The following is a 23781-nucleotide window of genomic DNA, read 5'->3' as shown; positions in this document are numbered from 1 at the left end:
TATACCCCCTTTTCTATGTTGCGTTTTTTTAACTATCCAGCACTGAGTGAGAAGATTTAAGGACAGAGCGGACCTTGCCACGAATTACAGTCAACCCGACCCCAAGTTAACCTGGCCCCAAGTCAACCCGGCCTCAAAATTGGTCAAGCCGGCCCCAAAATTGGTCAATCCGGCCCCACATGTGTTTTTATTTGGTCAATGCGGCCCCAAAATTGGTCAGTGCGGCCCAGAAATCTGTCATTCCGACCCCAAAATATATATTTTCAAAGAAAACTATTCAGGTCATTTGAATAAAAATAGTTTATTATTAATTGAATATTATTATCTAAAGAACAATAGTAAAAAAAAAAAACATGAACTGGCATAAAAATGTCAGTAAATTTAATTGTGCGGATTAAGACTTTAACAGTTTAATACGCAATTGTGATAATGAATAATTATATAACATCAACAATTATATGTACATCAACAATTTATTTCAGACCTGAGATGTGATATTAATCAAACAGTTTAAAAAGGTATAAATAAGTTGGTAGTATCTTTCATGTCTTTATTCATTTTTTATTAACTTATTTTCAAAGAATATTTACTGTGTAAAAAAGTATTGGAATATTACTAAGTGTTTGAAAAATTGATAGTGTTTTGTGTTAAATCACTTTATGTCATCATGACTGATAACTGTATGATTGTGGATATTCATTGTGGGCGTGACACAGACAGGAGGCAGTGACCTGCGATTTACCTGTGTATAGATGGCAGCATCTCTTTAAATTAATCTTAACTTTAAAAACTGTTCATGGAAACATTTTGGGGGTTTTGGTCATTTCTTTTTTTTTTTTTTTTTACATACAATAACATAGTAAAAGATTGGATTTGAACACATTAAGGTTTCTTTTTCATGAATACATGTATGTCAATAAAAAAAGTTTAGTTTTTCTAATAACTTCTATCGTATTTCTTCTCATTTCTTGATAAGGTGTTTATATTTTAAAGCAAAATAAGTAAAATGGGGGCCAGGGTTGACCAGAAATAACCATTGGTTTTTGGGGGCCGGGTTGACCAATTTGGGGGGCCGGGGCTGACTTGGGGCCGGGTTGACTTGTACCGCCTTGCCACTCAGTGGACCTCTTACCAGACTGTAGATTATTATACGGGGCATACTTTGATTTTAATGTCAAATATTATTCAAATTCATTGACAGCATGTTTTATATTTGGTATTATCAATGTTGCTCACACAATTAAAAATAACTTCACCGTGGCCGAGGGGTTTGCGCGCTCGCTTAGGAAGCGAGAGGTCTGGAGTTCAGATCCCAGTTTAAAGGCAACTCGTTTTTTTTTCAAATTGTTTAAATAAACATTGAAAATTGAATATCAGTGTTGCAAATCAGTCTTATAGCCAATGTACTTACAATTAAAACGCTGGAAAAGCATTGGTGGCACTATACAAAAACAAATTGGTTTTATAATCTCACAAACCTTCACCTTTCTGGACATTCTGAGACCCAAACAAATTCAGTGCCTTCTGTGCTTTGATTTTATCTGGTTAATAAGTTTTACTTGCTACAAGTTTTAAGTTTAGCAAGCATGAGTGATATCTTAACTGGCTAGGAAGTTGCCTATCTCTGTTATCCATGTCTCTGAGAGGGCCAATCTGCAGATATTACACTGTACATATATTCTTCATGTGCTACATGTACTTGAATTGTTAATATAATGATAATAAGCATCATCTTGTAGCCCGTAAAACACAATAACAATTTGTGATTGGAACATATCTGAGACTCGGATCTACTATCATATTTGAAGATTTTGTTTTCGTGTTTCAGACTGCAGATGTCAGCTTGATGTAGAAAATGGCCAGTGTTGACTTACTGACATCTAGTCTGATGTTCGTTGCTGCAACCATGGCATTGGAAACAACATTCAAAGAGAACGATTTATCATCTGATGACATCAAGGGAAATAATAATGACTGCCATCTTTATAGGGTAGAGGAAAGAGTTATCTTGAATTGTTCAGGAGTGATTATTAATGAAATCACATTTACAAAATTTTCTGACCAAAAGGTTCATGTGCTAGATATAAGTTACACTGGAATAAAAGATTTTTCTTTATTTCGGAATTTCAAACAAAATATGTGGAAAAATCTGCTAGTTATAAATGCTAGCCACAACGATGTCAAAAACTTTGAAAAAGACGCTTTCATGGTTTTTTAAAAAAACTTAAAAAAAAACTTGATTTGGTCTTTTAATAAATAAAAAAGAGTTTTACCGAGATTTTTTTGTATAAAAGGCAAAAAATCTCAGTTTCCGGGATTATCTCACAACCAGCAAACTTAAATTACCAAAAAACCCAAGCAAAGAGGGGTTTTAAACCTTTTTCCAGAAATAGGTTTTTTTAAAAGTTTTTCCAAAAACATTTTTTTTCTTTTTTTGTACCCCAAAACAAACTTTTTTTTTTGTCGGACGGAACCTTTCAAATGTACAGTGACCATTTGGGGTTTAAAAGACTTTTTTGGGGCCCCCAAGGCAATATCTGTTTTAACTTTGTTGAAAAGATTAGCCCCAAAAAAAATTTCATACCATTTTCCCAGTTCACCTGGGTAAGACTGGGAAGTCAGGGGATTTTTTTGGGATAATGATTTTAAATGGGGGCATCGGATTGGATGAAAGTAATTCAAAATCGACCAATGAAAAATCACCTTTTAGTAATAAAATTCAGGAAGAAATAGAAGTAAAAGTATCAGAGATTGGTCAAAACTGGGTTGTGTTGACTTGGAATGGGAATTCTGATGTCAGTAATAAAGTTATTCAAATAAAATATCACAAGTTTGGTAGTAAAACTGACATGAAGGAGGTGATACTACCCCTTTCTGCAGGAGGGTACAGGTTAAGGAATCTAGAAAATAGTTCACCATATATCATATGTTTTACTGTTATGCTTGGATCAGACTCTTATTCTCTTGGTTGTGAGGAAATAGTAACCACTAAAACTTCAGACCCCTGGTCATTTGGGCATTTATATAGATTTGTGATAATTACACTATGTGACTATTCAAATCATTTAATTATTCTTATATTTTTATTTTTAACTACTTTTTATCTCATTCAAAAGAAAGAAGCAAATAAAGATAATGAAACATATTTGAAGGTTATATTAATCTTTTTCCATGCTTAATATCATAAAAGGACTTTTCCATCGTAGTTGTCAAACTTGAAAACACAGCATGTCAAATATCTGAATGTAACCCTGTAAGGTATAACAAGTATGTGAAGCTTTGTTCTTTTTAAGGGAGACAACTCTAAAAATTATATGTGTGTAAGGTAGTGCTCTCCCTTTGTTTATTGCCATAAATGCCTTAACCATGTCTTAAAATGCATGAATATTGGCCCACAGACAGGTTAAATATCAAAAGAAAATAAAACTATTTGAAAGGAATCAATAGCAAAACCAGGTCTCATATATTCGAAATCATCAGGTCAAAAAACGTACATATGTACATGCCACACCATGTTATAAGTTCATGAAGTCATATCTGGACCATTATCTACATGTATCCAACTCAATTATGGGAACTGGTGATAATTTATAAACTACTGCCAAGTGTTTATATATTAACTGAGTTGTTTAAAAATCAGAAGATGTTCTAAGCCTTATGCATCTTGGCCATTTTTTACTGAAATACTAACATTGATAAGCAATTCATACATAATTTAAAATGAGAAATTCTGGTAAAAAAAATGAACTCTTTGATATAATGACCGTTGACAGTTACATTTATAATATGCATCGTTGTTCCATGTCTCCATAATTATTAGTCGAGTTTCATATTATTTTTGTGCAATAACATTTTTCTTGCAACATTTTGTTGTTTTTTTAACTTACATATAAACATATTACTTTTTCCCCTGTGCAAATTTTATTCTACACCTATTGTAAATATGAAATTTTCAACTTCAGCATTCTGTTAATGATTTCATTATCACGATTCTTCCAGGGGAGTCTCTGTTGGAGATGTTTGTGAAGATATTTCAATTAACGTTGGCTAATTTTGATTATAGGAATAAAATAGGCGAATGCTTACTTTTTGTAAACATCATTGCACAACAAGATGTAATCAGAGGGGGGGGGTGGGTTTTTTATTTATTACGTTTTATATACTGTAAACAGCTTGTCCATCTGTCAGGATTTGTTTTATGTGTAAGGGGCAATTAACTCTTAAATATTGTCCAAGATATCAAGAACTGACTTTATAGGTCGATAGATGGAGATATAAAGGTACAGTACTTAAAAAAGATTTCCTTCACATAATTTTGGAGTAAATGCCTAACTAGTGCCATGGTCAAGCTGTAATTAATTTGTTTGACTAGTAATTAAAGAATTCTAAGTACTGGTTGTTTTCAAGAAAAGATTTGAAAGTTTGTCTATACTTAGCTTATAGCTTCCTACACGATCAAACAAAAAAGCTGCTTGTATGAACTAACGCCCTTTGTAATTTTTTCATACTCTATTTTTGTTCCAGGCATACCATGAGAGAATCATTTTGAAGCAACAAACTCACCTATTCAACACAGCAAAGACCTATACTTTGTGTTATTATTAAAGCAGAGGGGCCTCAAAAAAAAGCACACACTGGTAAAGGATATTCACTTTCTGATCCAGCAGGTTAAATGTTAAGGCTACAATTTAGTAAGCCAAACCGATATGTTCCACCTTTTCTCTTTTTAAGCTCGACTATTCAAGAATAGGGAGAGCTTTTATTCTTTCCCATGCGTCAGCATCACACTTAACTTTAGTTTTTGTGTGCAAGTTGGTATCTCCTCAACTACTGAAGGGAACGGGTTGTAACTTCACACACTTATTACAGAGCGTAATATGATGTCACTGTCCAAAGCTTATAATTATAACAGAGATTTTGACAGATTTTGAACTTCAAAAATTCTACATTATTCAGGCTCTTGTTTTACTATCAAGTACCGAGGATATTCAAGTATGATGTAGTCCCCACAGCTCTTGTTATGAAAAAGAAATTAACAATCTAATAACTGTTATTATTTATTGCATAGAAATTTATATAATTATACAGATATTATAAAATATAAATATACCTTCTCCATTTACATAATTATTCATACACAGAAAAATTATTAAGTATATAAATGATATGAGCCACGTCATGACAAAACCAACATAGTGGGTTTGTGACCAGCATGGATCCAGACCAGCCTGCGCATCCGCGCAGTCTGATCAGGATCCATGCTGTTCGCTTTTGTCATGACATGGCTCATATAATAAAATTTCATTGCTCAACGACACTGAATAATTTACTAATCATATGTAACATTATTTTGTTGACGGAAAATAATACACAATTAGGAAAGTGAACATTAAACAATCATGAAGAACTAAAAACAATATTTAAGATATGCTAATGAGACAGACAGGAATCTAAAATATTTAATGAAACCACAACAGAAATAACAACTTAAAATATCAAAGTGTATTAACAAAAAACAATCAATTTCAAGACTATTTGTACATGTTGTTACCTACATAAAACCACCATAAAAAACAATAATACAAAATCTTCCATAAGCTTATCTTTGACAAATATATGTTATGTTCTTACAATGTAATTATTAACACCTTTTCAAAATAATGACATTCCTTGTGAAAGGTAGATACATGATTTTCTTTGAAATGCTAATGAAGTTAACAACTCTCCTAGGCTTCAGGAAGTGATTCATCACTTGTTTTTTCTCTTTTCTTTTGTCGCACATTTACACTATGAAGGTTATATGGCAACTTTCCAGCGTTATTTAGGTTCAGGAAGTGCTCGTCTTCCACCAATAAAGCTTGTGTTTGTGCGACATAAACCCAACCAAAAAAAGAAATGGTGGCCTAGGACTTTGTGCGCATGATGTTCTACTTTCAGGTTTTAAAAGCTGCAATACTTGTTACCTGAAATTCAGAAAATGTGGGTTTTCCCTACTTATCCCTGTGTACAAGTTTTTACCTTTACAATTTCACTGTGCAAAACAGTTCACAATAGTTAAATCAACTTGTTGGGCTTATTTTCAAAGTTACAACTGTGAAAGTTTCTTTGTAACCCCGGATTAAAGGGACTCTACTGAGGTTTAAAAGCCTAAAAACATAACATTTGAATTTCTTACATAATTGAGCTGGGACACTTTAAACAGAAATATATGCAAAGATAGTTAAGAAATATACTTTGAAATAAATAGAAAATTGTATTTTTTGGCTTTCCTTAGCCCAATTTGAGTGAAAAGCGTTTAAACGCTTTTCATTTTGGGTCATTTTTTACAATTTGAATAATTATTCTTGAAAAACGAAGTGCGCGAATGATCTGAAATTTTGCACAATGATTTGTGGTCTAAACCAACATCAAATGGTACATTTATCTGGAAAAAAATATTTTCAGTCCAATCATGTCAAAAAACCTCAGTGGAGTCCCTTTAAGTGGGAGAACCCAAAATATCCTAAATCCTGGATTAAGTCTATTGACTAAATATGACGAAAATCATCAACTATAAAATAGATCTAATTAATGGTAAACCATCAAATTTGTATTTCATTTGAAAATCAAAACTTCTCTTATTAATTCTGTTACTCAAAGCAGACAAAGCCCATTTTAGAGGGGTGTGTAATTGATACACATGCATCACAGGTTTTGGAGAAAACAGTTGCAACTTTTGTAGGTCATTGTTTACCAACCCCTCACATTTTGTAATCAATTCAGTCACTACCTCTAAAGATATGCAATATATTTAAATTGATTTTCAAGAACTTATTACATGTATTAGATGTTTGTAGTTTTATCAAGTGACTCCAATTTACGTCCTTCTTTTGATGAAGGGGCGAAATTATTCGAAAAATTCATATGAGCTTTCTTAACGGTACTTTTGAAATAATGTTTTGTTACAATTTTTAAAAGGAAATAGTGGATCATGATGGGAAAAAAATATACAAAGCAGGAGTAGTTACTAAGCTCTATTAAAGTGTTTACTCATGACGGGTCAAATTATGAAAATTGAGGAAGAATATAAGATTTATTTATATATGATATTCTAAAGTCTAAACATTGTTAGCCACTGCGATAAAACCCTGCAAATACCACAATAAGAATATGAAAACAATAAGACTGGACAGTTTGTGCGATTTTTATAGTTTTGTTTTTTTTGTTGTTTTTATTTTTCAGTTTATTATAAATTAAACTACACTCAATGTAATATTTAATGAAAATTACCTTACAAAATGTTTATTATTTTTCAAACATAAGAAGCCTGATGTAGGCAAATTTACTTAATGAATCAATTAAACAAAATAAGAAAAAATTACACCTAATTTCATACATCTTAACCCTTAAGCTGCTGTCAATCTAATGAATTTATCAAACTTTTAATTTTTATTATTCCATTGAAAATTTATGGATACTGTCGAGTTAGTTCAATAGGTACAGCGTTTGACTGTCAGTTGGGCAAACCAAGTTCAATTCCCATATGGTGCAGATCAATTTTGTTGTGATTGATTATGAAATCTTTTCTTCAGTCATTTGCACTGTACCTCTACTCTGGCAGGTACAAAAGTTATCAGTTCCTTGCAAAAGTGAAGGTTACAGTGAAACTAGTACTGGTAAACTGCTTGACAGCCTGCCCAGGAACGAATTGCCAGGGCAAAACTGTGCTCTGATAAATTCAATGTAGCTTACTGCCATGATACAGAAGGTTAACTACCAACAACCCCCACCATCAAAGTTTATGGGATTTCAATATTAAAATATAAAAATTTAGTTACTAACAGTATAGTCAGTTTGCAACGATAAACAGGCTGGCCTGGCTCTATACTGGTGGCAATAGTCTATCATTTTCAGTTCCAGCAGGTTAAGGGTTTAAGAGGCTAAAAAAATTAATTGAGCCGCGTCATGACAAAACCAACATAGTGCGTTTGCAACCAGCATGGATCCAAACCAGCCTGCGCATCCGCGCAGTCTGATCAGGATCCATGCTGTTCGCTTACAAACCCTATAACAAGTAGAGAAACTGATAGCGAACAGCATGGATCCTGATCAGACTGCGCGGATGTGCAGGCTGGTCTGGATCCATGCTGGTCGCAAACGCATTACGTTGGTTTTGTCGTGACGCAGTTCAATTCAATATTGTAGCAGGTTCCTCTAGTACAATTAGAATATTCCAGTCTGTAAAATGAAGTCACTTGAATAGGTATGGCAGTCTGTATAAATGTATATCAAATATGTCTATTTTATATATAGTGCATTTTATATATACACTTTAACCTAAAAATTGTACATTTCCAAACTTGTACAACTACCGGTATAGCATTGTACAAATGTAAAATGATGTTTCTTTGTACAATCACTACACCTTCCTTTTCACAATATGTACAATTTCTAGGCAATATTACAATTTTCTCTACTAAATCTTAAAAACTTTTAATACAAAAACCATCATATTTTTTCCCTAATATTTTGCTGATACTTTAACCAAAGACATTAAAACCTGAAGTGAACACATCCATTTTTTACATGTTCTAAGCTTTCAACAAGCCTCATATTATGTACAGCACAGCTTTTGTACATAAGCTTGACCAATCACCAGTAATAAAATCACATACAATGTCAATAAATGGTGGAATGTATTGTAAAGCCAACACATGGCAAAATTTGTTTTCCTTTACAATCTCATCTGAAATCCTAAAGGGCTGGTTCCAGTTTTGTATTCGTAAACTGACCCAGTTATAACAGCTGGTTCCTAGCTTACAGAAGAGCACTGACTTCAGAACTAGTTGTACTGTCATCACACATTCCTTCCTCGTCATCATCTTCAGGTGCAAAAAGTTCATACCTGAAATATTCAATGAATACTTTTAACTTGTTTACAGGGAGGGGTGACCTTGTGGTTTTAAGGTGTCTGCCTTCCAACCTACATGTAAGATTATGGATTTGAGCCCTACTCTTTCTTTCTTGTTTCTTCATATGACACCAATACTTGTTGATTCCAGGAACCAGACTAAAAAAAGATTAAAATAAGTAGCAAATACTTGTTTTGCTATCGAGCTTAAATAAATATGTTTAAATACTTTTAACTTGCTGCCAGCAACTAAATATATAACTATGCAACAAGCACAAACCAAGGTCAGTCTGATCAGGATTCATGCTGTTCGCTTACAAACCCTTTAATAAGTAGAGAAACTGATAGCGAACAGCATGGATCCTGATCAGACTGCGCAGATGAGCAGGCTGGTCTGGATCCATGCTGATCTCAAACGCACTATGTTGGTTTCGTCATGGCGCGGCTCATATTGTCTTGCTAAACAACAGTGGACGACATCAAATTTTCTTTAGCAAATCATCAAAAGTCAACTGGTGCAAAGCGTATGAGATGTGATAGGTCAAGGATATGAAAATTTGAAATGTCAGAACACTTAAGAAAAGGAAACCTTTCACACATATTTTCCAAAAACATGCAATTTATATAAGTCTTGAACTATCCCCTTAAATTCAGAAAAGTCAAGAGTTAAATAGGTCAACATAGACAAGAACTGGTTGAACCGGGTGATGCTCCCCGAGTAGGATTTGGACACAGAAAAGTATACCTCTTTAAGTTATGTCCCTGACAAAGTTCAAAGTGTAAAAATGAACAAAGGGCAATAACTCCAAAATTAAGCAAGGCAGAGTAAAGGTTCTTTTACGCTGCACTTCTATTTAATGCAGGTGGCGCGATAGCTCAGTTGGTTAGACCACTGACTGTCACTCCTGAGGTTCCGGGTTTGATCCTGGGTAACACCCTTGGGATTTTTCAGAAACACTTCCAGTGTTTCCAACCTAACTAGAGGTTTACTGGTACGAAACCCAGGTAATCCTCGCATGTATCAGTGCTATACACTGGGCATGTAAAAGAACCAAGGAATCTATTCAATAAGAGCTAGGGACTGGTTCCCGGATTTCCTTGTATCTCATAGCTGTCTCTAGTGTCTGCTGAGGTAAGGACCCTACTGGAAATAAGTGCTTGCACTTTCGTAGGTTATCCTTGACCGCCCGGTCTAAAGAAAATTTAATCAATCAATCAGATCAATCTACCTACAAACCTCTTATGGTTTCAGAGCTATGTCTCGGACAAAGTTCAAAGTGAAAAAAAATACCAAAGGGCAATACCGTATAAGTACTTATTTCTGCGGGCTTAATATTCTGCGATTTTTGTTAAAATAAAGGGTTTTAAATTTCTGCGTATCTTATTTCTGCGGTGTCATCATTCTCGCCTTGATTTTTTGTTTGGGGTCCACCTGGGCTCCTTGCCACTGGTTCTTGTTGCTGGGTCATATGGGGGTTGTGTTCATTGAACGCCGCCTTTCTTTGTTGATCTTGTTTATCATATTTGATGCTTTTTAATTCTGCGTTTTAATTAAGATAATTAACATACACAAACAGTTCAAGATTTGTTGATATAACATAACTTCCAGTTAACATGCAGACGACTGATTATGTGTTTCGTCGTAATTATCATGTATTGGTATATACATTTTAATAAACGTGCAATGATAACAATTTTAATACTGTGTGTGTATAAATATGAAGTGTGAATAATAAACAGTGGCAAAATCGAACATGGACACAAGATATAGTAGAAATACAAAAGGGTATGTTTATTGCACCCGTCAAACTAAAATAGTCCGATTTTACAACAACAAAAAATCAAGCTAAGAGTGAGCGAAAATCATACAAACATAATACTTATTTAAGCAAAGAGAACAAGCAAAGTAACATTTTTTTCTAATATTTTATTCACGACAGATACATAAGAAAAATTCCCATCTACAAAAGCTGATAACGGTACATGGTAATGTAATTATACAATACCGGTAGTTGACATATTCCGACATATACATACAGAGCTTAATTTTCTGCGGTTTTTAAATCTGCGGTGTCGATATGAACCGCAGAAATAGCAGAAATAAAGTTCCCGCAGAAAATAGCACTTTAATACGGTAACTCCAAAATTCGGCAATGCAGAGTTATGGCTCTTTTGCACTGCACTTTTATTTAATGAGATCTATCTACCTACAAAGTTTCAACTTGATATTACTTATACATGTAGTTAGTTTTAGACAGAAAGTTTTGTAAATGTTTCTTACAATTGTTTTCTTTTTCAGGATTATGTACAGCTCAGAGTTAAGTAAACATGTGTCTTTATACGCAAAATAAATAATATCCATGGACTTTCATAATCAATGAGGCATATTCATTTAATTCCGTTTTGATTCACCGTGAATTATTATTCTGTTTGCATATAATTATGTACATGAAATGAGTTCATTTCAGGGAGAAATTATCTGTGTCTTTGCCTAATTTATAATTTTCAAAATTTGTTTCCATTATGACATAAAATTATAGACCGCTAAATTTGGGTTTTATGTTAGGTAGGTTCGCGAAGGAGCCACTGGTCTTGAGCCTGGATTCATCCTTCAACAATACTACCCCCTCCCATTGTTGGAGTAGGGTTGGGTATCCTGCTCGAAGCAACCAGACTTTTCGTATATTTTCAAAAACTTCTGTTTTTACAAAACTCTCTTATTCAGTTATTTTGGAAAGTTTATATTTCTTTACTTTTACACGAAGTATTTGGCATATTTTCACAGATGAATTTACTTAGAAAATTTATTACTATAAGTCATATGGAAGCATTTTTGGACGTTTGTCTTAACAAAAGAATTTTGTCTCTGTTGGTTGGGAAAATAAACGGTTAGTGGAGACGGCTTACAAATACTCCCTCTAGCCTCTTTAAACTCTGTGTTGTGTTGTTTATTATTTCAAAGGTGTGTTATTAAAGAATGTAAATGATTTATGCTCGTTTTAGTGTAACATATTAAAGCATAATGTCCCAGACAAAGATCAAAGAGTACAAATGCACAATGGGCAATAACTCCAAAATTAGGCAAGACAGAGTTATGGTTCTTTAGCACTGCACTTCTAAACAACGAGATCTATCAACCTACAAAGTTTCATGTTGATATCTCTTATAGTTTAAGAGTTAAAACCCGAACAAAGTTCAAAATGTAAAAATAAACAAAGGGCAATAATACCAAAATTAGGTAAGGCAGAGTTATTGTTCTTGTGTACTGCACATCTACTCAAAAAGATCTATCTACCTACAAAGTTTCATATATGTTGATACCTCTTGTTTCAAAGTTTTGTCCTGGACAAGAATAGCGGACAGACGGAGGAATGTTCTGTGGCTACTCTAATGATCTCTCTATTATTTTTTTTTAGCCACAGAAAAGCATAACAGAAAGAATGACATCAAAGAGAAAGAACAGTTACCTATTATCCCTCTAGCCACATTATTACTGTCCCATTAGTGGACAGATAGATGGACAAAGTGGGGACTATATGCTCACCCTTCAGGGAGCATAAAAATGGTCAAGTACCTCTACTTAAAATTGGTAAATCCTATTTCATTAAAAAAAATCAAAATAGACTTGTTTGTAAAACATGTACGCCCACACCCATCAGCCAATTAGTCATGAAGCCAGGTCATTGTAATTTTGACTATTGACCTAATGACCCCAAAAATAATTTGGTTGTGACCAATCTTCATACCAAGTTTGAAGTTCCTAGGCCCATACCATAATAATTTGGTTTATACAGAATTTATTTTTAGTTTGACTGTGTAGGAAGCTATAAGCTTATAGACACACTTTCAAATCCCTTCCTGCAACCAACCAGTACTGAGCAATGAGTGTAAAGTTTCTTGCTCAAGGAAACAACAACTAGCCCCCTGACAGGGTTTGAACCCATGCGGCTAGCGATCATTAGATCACTAATCTGATGCATTAACCGCACGGCCATGGTGCCACTATCATAATAATTAGTATAATGTATATACCTGGCCTCAATCTCGGGATGCCTATGATTATCTCTCTCCTCAACCGGACTTGTCGGTGTCTTCCTCACCGGACTTACGGTTCTATCTACCCTGACATGATTGTGGATCCTTCCTGGACTGTGGCTGCGTGATTCATGCCCGCACCTCCCTGCAGGACTCAGCGTTCTGTTGGACAACACTGGAATATTAGTTCTCCGTTGACTCATGAAAGGACTTCTCTGATAAGCCATGATACAGTGTAAATTTCCTCCTGTCTAACATCAATATAAAATAAATAAATTTTATATGAATCTTTATTCATTGAATATTATCTGAATTACATAATAATTATGCTTCTTAAACTATCAAATAGTTAAGGTTATTGATTCTGAAAAACCTGCTCATCACCGCTCTGGAGAAGATGCCAGAAAAGGATATTCTTATTTCTATAAAGTCGGGATTTAATTCAGATATCCATTTAGCTAGAATGGAAAGTCTGTGATTCAACTCCGAACTCGTCTAATGAAGGAAGACGTGTGAATTCCCCCTAACTGCTGTGGGTCTTCCACCACTAGTAAAGCTAGAATGTCGCCAAATGACCTATACTGTGTCTGTGTGACGTAAAACCCAATCAATCAAACAAACAAACAATCATGTGTAGTCTCTCTCCAACCATAAAACTGGAAAATCACTATAATTATAAACTTTACAACTTATGTTTTATAATAAAGATAATAATATTACAATTTTGCATTTAAATTAAGTTTGTCCTAGGATAAACATACAGTTATATGGTCAAAGAAAGTTTGTTGTAAAACAAGAGCTGTCAGTAGGATAGTGTACATGACTTTTCTCAGTATTGAAAATAACATGTAGGAATAACTAAGAGGAAGATCTCATTCAAAATTCATTACATAATTACAATACTAGTTTGTAAGCTCACAAATGGCTATTATTAAGGTCAGTCAAAAGCCACCATAAGAGACAGAAAAATGACCTTCAATTATCATAATCCTGAAGATATGAACTTGTTTCATGTTAACAGCATTAATAGTTTTAAAGATTGATGCTGCACCCAAAACTTCATCCAGAAATGTTCTAAATCCACAAGTTGCCACAAATCAGTCAAAATCTAGTGTTATAAGCCATTGAAAGTGACCTCCTTTAGTGTTTGATTGGGTTTAACATGGCACAGACACAATATAAGTCATATGACAACGTTCCAGCTTTACTGGTGGAAGAAGTAGAACCAGGTAGAACCATTGACGTTCCGTAAGCTAGCTGGCTAGCTTCATCACATATGAAAAAATCCAAAGTCCCTGTTGGGATTCAAACCCACAGAGGTGAGGGGCATGTCGTTTGACCACTGATAATGATCATGAAGGCAATTTATTATGTTTCAAGTGAATAAAGGCAGGTTTCAAGTTTAAAAGAGTACTTCCACTGGTTTTATTGATGTTTTAACCAAGAATTTCCTAAGAATTTCCTAAGTTCACAAAATAATTGCGTCTATTTAATCATGCAATGTTTAAGAAAATTCTGTTCACTAATTTAATTTTTACTTTTTTGTCTATTTAAAAAATTCAAGAAACAATGGGGCAAGTGTTTTAATACAAGTTATCAACTTTTGATACTCTTTTTACCTTTTTAGTATTTCTCTTTTGCACGCCTTTATCAAGCCTACGGACGTCTAAATATTCTGGACTTTGGCAGTTTAAGTCTGTAACAATATCTTCCCATCTAGAAAAACAAAAGGCATCCTAGTTTTACATACATGTATTTGAATTTATTTTTTTTCAAATCACCTTTTTTTCTGAAATTCCTATTCCTATACATGTACTTGAATATACCTTTAGATCAATGAAAATAAAACACATGAATTAGTACAGTTTTGATTTGAGTCTGTTTGTGAGGAATAATAAACAAGGAAAGTGTCTCTCACGTCTTCCTATATGTGTAATGCAGCGTAAACTTATATAATCTTGAACATTAACCAAACTTTTGCGTTCAAATGATAAGCTCTGCTCCATTGTGTTTAAAGCCATCAACTCCCTATTAATATTACTTTAGATAAATCAAGCAGGCAAAAAAAAAAAGCAGAATTGCCGCCTAAAACTTCATCAGCTTTAAGCCATTAAAACTTCTGACCTTCTGGTATGGATTTGCCATATTTAGACTTTGGAATAGTCCATTCCAATTTCTATAGGGATTTCTATACAAAAATAGAAAAAACAAAACTTAAAGAACAATATTTAAGACTGGTAAGACAGAATGGATAGATAAACTGGCCTCAGGCTGAGACTATACTGGTAGCCAAGGATACTTAATCTTTTTTTGCCTGATCTGTTGGTGAAGAGCTAAAACCACACAAAAAACTCATTATAAAAGCTTACCGTTTACAATGTACACTAGGATGTTTACGACTAGGGTCACCAATTAGTATCCAAGTATCCGCATTATCCTCAGGCCCACTGAAACAAGATAAACATTTCATTTTGTTAATATAAATATTTTATAGTATTCAGTGGGGCATCTGTGGTCGACTGTTTAGGTCACTGTCTTCAAACCACTTCAATGTGCTGGTTCAAATCCTGCCAGGGACTATGGATTCATCCAGTTGATAAGCTAGCTTATAGGAAGTCAGTGGTTCTACTCAAATGCCTGTTCATGCCTGAAATAATGCATGGTTGGGCACCCAATCATGCAAATATGGCAAAATCTGATTTTGACACACCTGTCCATTTTATTTGAAACATATTTTTACTTGTCCTAAAGATAATGTAAATTCCAGAACATTATTTTTTAAAATCTTGAGCATTTGATTATTTACAATCACCTTATAATCCTTTATCGCTATGTACTAAATTCCGGTTATAAACAGTTAACAAGAAACATGGCAATGCCACGAAACCAGGTTTTCAATTATCTCCATTGTAGATAAATATGTTGTATTTGTAATACAAATGCAAGCAATAAACAATGTAACTATGTGCAATGTAAAACATGAATAATGTAGGAGGAATTGCCACAGAAGAAGTGTTCACTGTATATTCTGTATAAGGAAAAAATGTATTCTGTATAAGGAAAAAAAACAAAGGGCCATAATTAGGTCAAAAATTATCCAATCACAAAACCTCAAGAATATGCGCCAGGGCACATGATGACAAAGCTTCTGTGAAAGTTTGAACAAAATCTGTTGAGAAATGTAGGACTAGTTCAGCACAGAAGAATTTGTTCACTATATATTGATAATTCTGTATAAGGAAAAAAAACAAAGGGGCATAATTAGGTCAAATATTATCCAATCACAAAACCCTGACAATATGTGCCAGGGCACTTGATAACAAAGCTTCTGTGAAAGTTTGAACAAAATCTGTTGAGAAATGTAGGACAAGTTCAGCACAGAAGAATTTGTTCACTATATATTCTGTATAAGGAAAAAAACAAAGGGCCATAATTACATCAAATATTATCCAATCACAAAACCCCAACAATATGTGCCAGGGCACTTGATAAAAAAGCTTCTGTGAAAGTTTGGTCAAAATCCGTAGAGAAATGTAGGAGGAGTTGCGCACAGAAGAATTTGTTCAGTATATATTCTATATAAGGAAAAAAACAAAAGGGCCATAATTAGGTCAAATATTATCCAATGGCAAAACCCGGACAATAAGTGCCATGGCACTTGATGACAAAGCTTCTGTAAAAGTTTGGTCAAAATCCGTTGAGGAATGTAGGAGGAGTTGCGCACAGAAGAAATTGTTCACTATATATTCTATATAAGGAAAAAAACAAAGGGCCATAATTAGGTCAAATATTATCCAATGGCAAAACACGTACAATATGTTGCCAGGGCACTTGATGACAAAGCTTCTGTAAATGTTTGGTCAAAATCCGTAGAAAAATATAGGAGTTGCGCACAGAAGAAATTGTTCACTATATATTCTATATAAGAAAAAACAACAAAGGGCCATAATTAGGTCAAATATTATCCAATCGCAAAACCCCAAAATATGTGCCAGGGCATTTGATGACAAAGCTTCTGTGAAAGTTTGGTCAAAATCCGTTGAGAAATGATGGAGGAGTTGCGCACAGAAGAAATTGTTCACTATATATTCTAAATAAGAAAAAACAACAAAGGGCCATAATTAGGTCAAATATTATCCAATGGCAAAACCCCGACGATATGCGCCAGGGCACTTGATGACAAAGCTTCTGTGAAAGTTTGGTCAAAATCCGTTGAGAAATGTAGGAGGAGTTGCGCACAGAAGAAATTGTTAACGCCCGCCCGCCCGCGCCGCCGACATACCTCATTACTCACTTGAACAAAAAAATCAAAGAATGAAACTTCCATTGCATTTTAACTCATGCAAAACATGTTATTGACAAACACTGTAGACAATACAGTCTGAGATGCCTGGATTTCTAGAAATGTAACAGATGTTACAAAAGAAATATGTCATTGATTTCTTTACCACAATTACAGCAATACGAGGCTTTACCAAATCAGGATTAATATAAATTAAAGCTTCATTTGTTTGAGGCAGATTTTTAACATATCCCAGGCTACGTACAGTCTTAATAAGTGCTTCAATTTGAGTCCCTTTTTTAAAAAGTGCTTCAATTTGAGTCCCTTTCTTAATAAGTGCTTCAATTTGAGTCCCTTTCTTAATAAGTGCTTCAATTTGAGTCCCTTTTTTAAAAAGTGCTTTAATATGAGTCCCTTTCTTAAGATTTAGTGCCTTTCTTTCAAAAGGCTTAAAACTGTCCTTTAAAGTCCTTTTATTTGGTTACCCTCTTAAAAGGTGCTTAAATTTGTATGAAAACCTGCTTGAAAAGAATGAAAGAGTGTGTGAAAAAAATTGATAGTTTTCAACAAATGATCCTATGTTAGTATTAAATCAGTAAAATATTTTGTCTAAGGTATCACTAAAATTTAGCCATATTGTAAAATAACAATGATATATGTAAATCAATTTATTTCTGAAATCCTTTATAATACCATCGGGTTTTTTTTCAAATGCAAGCTGAATAAGGTAAATCAGAAAATGCAGATCGGAAGATTTTGAAGGAACTAAAAACATAAAATTTGAGATTTGAAAACAAATCTTTTACGGTATTTAAAGAAGAAACAAACTGAGGTAATGAGTGAACATTTACATGGTACCTATCAACTTACCTGTAAGCTTGAGTAGGGGATTGTGGGACATCTTCAAATCCTATAGGACAGAAATAATGATTTTGGCAGTGATATATGTAGGTCATGTTTGGATCATTCAGACCTTTCTTGACGGTTGCCAGGGCGTCCTCTGCCGTCACCCCGACAGTTTTGTTCTTCCCATGTGGCTTGTACACATAGTAACAGCGGCCCCTCACTTTAAAGTGGTCATTAAGAATTCTGAACCATCTGAAATATATGGAGTAGACAATCATCACTTTTAGAAAATAGAGGATATTGAATGAGTGTAAGCTTAATATTGAATTTAACGAACTTAGAGTTGAATAAAATTATATTATGCTAAACTGAAGCTCGCATAATATTATTTTATTCAACAAGTTCAATAAACTCAGTAATGAACTTACATAAATTTAATAATCTATTTATCACATACCAGAACTAAAGACCGTTTGAAGTGAAAAAGAACCATTTTTCATTGAAGCGCCTACTGTATAACGCTAAACATTTAGGGCGTCTTAACGCGATGTTTGTATAATGCAAATGACATCATGTCAAAATATTATGCATAGCCGTGCAATGCCATAATTTATGGAGGAGCAAAAGTGGCGCAGGTATGTGATAAATACTGTTAATGTGCCAATTAAACATTTACCACCTAGAGAGAAGATGATGTAGTAATAAATGTCATGATTAAACAAAAATACATCTGTCTGACCTTTGGAGGATAGTGTCCCCTCATCCCAGTACTGGTAATGTATGAGGGGCATCAATGGAGTGAAAGCCGCAGGCTGACAGCATATAAACTAGACACATGACAGCCGATATTTTGCTCTGGTCATATTCTGACCTTAACGTGCATTGAACATTATGCCCACATCTAATCATGCTAATTTAAGAGGAAACAAATTTTGTTTTCATTTTTTTTTACATTTGAACTCGTAAAAGTACTTTTGTAATCAGTAAGAGTTTTATTTCTCTGATTCTATTGCTCTAATTAATTTTATTCATATTACTGTATAGAGCTTAATAAATATGCTGGTTTTTTAATTCGCATTTTCACCACAAGGAACTAAGTATTCACAGGTTCGTGAATTTTTTGCATTTCTTAAAAAACGCAAATATAACTCAAAGTAAATCATCCATATGCTTGTCTGAAAAACTTGATACTGAATTATCATGTTCTGAATAACAAAAAATTGCAAATTACACATAATGTATCTACATGTAGTCATTTTTTAATGAACGCCTTTCTGTAATAAAAGAACGTTACGCACATAGATTGTTAGTAGTGTTACACAAACTGTCAAAACAAACCAATAGCATCAAGAAGTTATTTGCTTTAGCTGGACTTATTGAAAAGAAATAATTAGTAAACTGTGTTATGTGGAATAAACGATAATTGTACAAATGCGACTGTTTTAATATTATTGCTTTAGGTGTTTATACGATAGAAATTATTATTACACCAGCATTCTTTTGTTATAAATGTGTTTATGAGAGACTGTGTGTCTCGTAGCTTAATTGATGTATATGTCGAAGATTATACTGAGGGAATGTTTAAAATGAAACCATAAAATTTCTTAACATATATATATTTTTCTTGTACTTGACTCTTTACATTAATTTTCATTACAACATTTATACTGCAAAATTAATCAAGTTTAGAACTTAAAAAATAAAGTACAAAACAGTAAACTTTCTTACTTTATTGTAGTCAGATGTAAACAATTACTACATCTACTTTTGATTTGCTCCACAAATAGGAATATAAATTTTTTTGCATTTGCTGAATCATAAAGAAAATGAATATAGTAAAACAAGAGGGCCCTGAGGTCGCTCACCTGTATTTAGGCCCCCGGAGCGGGGCTAGTTTAAACCCCAGGGCTTTTATTCCCCAGGGCTTTTATTTGAACAAACTTGGAAGACACTCATTAGAAGATGTTTCATGATGTTAAGTTTTTACTACACACATATAAAGAAAAACAATGACCTCCCAAGGGCTTTTATTTGAACAAACTTGGTAGACACCCACAAAAAGATGTTTCCTGCAATCTAACCTCTAGCTCATTGGGATTTTTAAAAGAAGATTTTTTAAGTTTTTACTATACACATATAGTTAAAAACAATGACACCTCTGGGGCAGGGCCAGTTTTAGCCCCAGGGCTGTTATTTAAACAAACTTTGTAGACATTTACTAGAAGATGTTTCATGCTTAATATCTTAACTCTAGCTATTTGGGTTTTTTCAAAGAAGATTTTTAAGTTTTTGCCATACACATATAAGGAAAATCAAAGACACCCAGGGTGGGGCCAATTTTGACCCCAGGGCTTTTATTTGAACAAACTTTGTAGACACTCACTAGAAGATGTTTCATGCTTAATATCTAAACTGTAGCTATTTGGATTTTTCAAAGAAGATTTTTTAAGTTTTTGCTATACACATATAAGGAAAATCAATGACCCCCTGAGGCCGGGCCAATTTTGAACCCAGGGCTTTTACTTGAACAAACTTTGTAGACACCCATTAGCACATGTTTAATGCTAAATATCTTAGCTCTAGCTCTCTGGTTCTTTAAAAGAAGATTTTTTAAGTTTTTACTATATGCATATAGGGAAAATCAATGACCCCTTGGGGCGGGGCCAATTTTGACCCAAGGGCTTTTATTTGAACAAACTTTTTAGACACCCATTAGAACATGTTTCATGCTAAATATCTTAGCTCTTGCTCTTTGGGTTCTTTAAAAGAAGATTTTTTAAGTTTTTACAATATGCATATTGGGAAAATCAATGACCCCCTGGGGCGGGGCTAATTTTGACCAAGGTTTTATTTGAACAAACTTGGTAGACACTTATTAGAAGATGTTTCATGTTAGATATCTTAGCTCTAGCTCTACAGGTTCTTTAAAAGAAGATTCTTTTAAGTTTTTACTATATGCATATAGGGAAAATCAATGACCCCCCCCCTTGGGGCGGAGCCAATTTTGACCCAAGGGCTTTTATTTGAACAAACTTTGTAGACACCTATTAGAACATGTTTCATGCTAAATATCTTAGCTCTTGCTCTTTGGGTTCTTTAAAAGAAGATTTTTTAAGTTTTTACTGTATGCATATAGGGAAAATCAATGACCCCCTGGGGCGGGGCTAATTTTTGACCCAAGGTTTTATTTGAACAAACTTGGTAGACACTTATTAGAAGATGTTTCATGTTAGATATCTTAGCTCTAGCTCTATGGGTTCTTTAAAAGAAGATTTTTTTAAGTTTTTACTACATGTATATGCATATAGGGAAAATCAATGACCCCCTGAGGTGGGGCCAATTTTGACCCCAAGGCTTTTAATTGAACAAACTTTGTAGACACTTACTAGATGATGTTTCATGCTAAATATCTTAGCTCTAGCTCTATGGGTTCTTTAAAAGAAGAATTTTTAAGTTTTTACTATATGTATAAAGGCATACATGCCATAACGTCCCGGATGCCCGGGATTGTCCCGGAAATCGGATGTCTGTCCCGGAGATGTCCCGGGCATCGATTTGATCCCGGAAAAAAAATCATGATAATTTGCAAAATTTTCATAAATTTTCTTAAATCAAATCTCGCACATTTCACCTCTAGATCGTAAAACATAATCTGACTTGGTACACATAATACACAGGAACGTTGACACTTACAAGTTTACAATATACAGCCCCCCAATTATCGACTGTCGATTCCCCTCGGCAATAGATTCTTCATGCATCGGCAATTAACATTCTCTGTTGAATTCGGCAGCGTTTAATGGTCGGGTTAATTAATTGTTTACGGCCCTTAACAATTATCGTTAATCCCCGATAATCATTAATTTTTAGATCAATCGCTAAATTGCCGAAAGTCTAATTATTACAAACAATGTAAATATATCTATCAAATAAAAAAATTAAAGGTGTCAAATAAATCACCTTGCTGTGTTTGTTTTTATGACTGGAAGAATTGCATTACGTGACATGTAGTAATTATCATGACTTTAAGATATAACGGGTGAACAACATGGCCGCGCCAATTCACCGGGTTTATAACTTACAACTTACTTGCTTTTAGGGAATAATAAATTAAATAAAGAAATACTTTTAAAATGATAAATATGTCGACCTAAAAGACAACTTATAAAACTAGTAAGTTAACTGTTTATCATTAAAATTCAGGAGAAAGTCGTCCTAATTTAATAACGTTATACGATTGACACCCCCCCCCCACTTTTCCACAACTGCCTACACATCCATTATTGCCGCGATGAAAAGTGTCCCGGAAAGCTGTCCAAAAATTATGGCATGTATGTATAAAGGGAAAGTCAATGACCCCCTGGGGCTGGGCCAATTTTGACCCTAGGGCTTTTATTTGAACAAACTTGGTAGACACTTACTAGAAAATGTTTCATGCCAAATATCTAAGCTCTAGCACTTTGGGTTTTTTAAAAGAAGATATTAAAAGTTTTTTCTTTCGGTTGCCATGGCAACCAGAGTTCTGCATGAAATAAAATTCTTTCAACAATTTTTAAAGGTGACAACCAAAGGAACATTCCTGTGAAGTTTGGATGAAATTGGCTTAGTGGTTTATGAGGAGATGTCGTTTGAAGCAAAAGTTTATGGACGGACGCCAGACGGACGCCGGACGAAAAGCGATCACAAAAGCTCACCCTGTCACTTTGTGACAGGTGAGCTAAAAATAAAAACCAGGAGAATCATTATTTCTCCCTTCACAGTATAAAATGTCATTACATTAGTGCTGCTGACAAATAGCTGTAATTTCTATGGCCTTTGTTACTACCTGAATTGTACAGCATAAAAATACGAATATAGCTTTCCTGGCGGTACCCTGCCCCATTATACATAAATTTCCTATTGTGTAATATGGAAGGCTATATGAAACAAGATTGCATTTGAGAAAATGCTATGCCACCGCATGGTTCAAATTTCATAGCTGTGCATCAAAGGACAAGAAAGTAGGTCACATCATCAAAATCTAGATCAAAGTTCAATTTTACAACTAAAACTGTGCACATGGTCAAAATTTCATTGCTGTACATCAAAGGACAAGAAAGTAGGTCACTGTCTCCCTGGGCAAGGCATAATTTTGACCCAAGCTTTTACTATATACATATAAGGAAAACCAATGACCCCTGGGGCGGGGCCGATTTTCACCCCAGGGCTATAATTTGAACAATCTGGGTAGAGGTCTACCAGACAATGCCTTATGCAAAATATGTAAGCTCTAGACCTTTTGGGTCTTTACAAGGTGTTTTAAGTTTTTACTATATGTACATATAGCAAAAATCAATGACCCCGGGGCCGGGCCGATTTTGACCCAAGGCCTATAATTTGAAAAATCTTGGTAAGGGTCTTCCAGATGATGCCTTATGCAAAATATCTAAGCTCTAGGCCTTTTGGGTTATTACAAGAAGGTATTTAAGGTTTTTACTATATGTACATAGTTAAAATCAATGACCCCCGGGGCGGGGCCAATTTTGACCCCAGGGCTATAATTTGAACAATCTTGTTAGAGGTCTTCCAGACAATGCCTTATGCAAAATATCTAAGCTCTAGGCCTTTTGGGTCTTTACAAGAAGATTTTTTAAATTTATTCTTATAATTTCTTTTGGCTGCCATGGCAACCAGATTTCTGCATGGAATGAAATTCTTTGAACAACTGTGGAAGCCCTTCACCCAAGGA

General features: G+C 34.2%; 1 protein-coding gene across 2 annotated transcripts in view; it reads right to left on the bottom strand.

The window, feature by feature from the left end:
- Positions 1-5044: 5044 nt before the first annotated feature.
- The window catches only part of LOC132731331 (basic immunoglobulin-like variable motif-containing protein), a 32852-nt gene continuing 14115 nt past the window's right edge, over positions 5045-23781 (bottom strand). For both annotated transcript variants that reach the window (XM_060717496.1, XM_060717497.1), the window contains exons 5-9: positions 18078-18305; positions 15295-15372; positions 14545-14641; positions 12923-13176; positions 5045-8884 (exon numbers count right to left, since the gene is read on the bottom strand). In XM_060717496.1, coding sequence (XP_060573479.1) covers positions 8797-8884; positions 12923-13176; positions 14545-14641; positions 15295-15372; positions 18078-18305 — 745 coding nt within the window. In that variant the 3' untranslated portion in view covers positions 5045-8796. The remainder of the gene's footprint in view (positions 8885-12922; positions 13177-14544; positions 14642-15294; positions 15373-18077; positions 18306-23781) is intronic.

Source organism: Ruditapes philippinarum, unplaced genomic scaffold (genome assembly GCF_026571515.1).
Source record: "Ruditapes philippinarum isolate M1 unplaced genomic scaffold, ASM2657151v2 ctg1331_1_1_1_1, whole genome shotgun sequence".
NCBI lineage: Eukaryota > Metazoa > Mollusca > Bivalvia > Venerida > Veneridae > Ruditapes > Ruditapes philippinarum.
The sequence above is the reverse complement of the archived record's forward strand: the minus strand, read 5'-3'. Positions and strand labels throughout refer to the sequence as shown.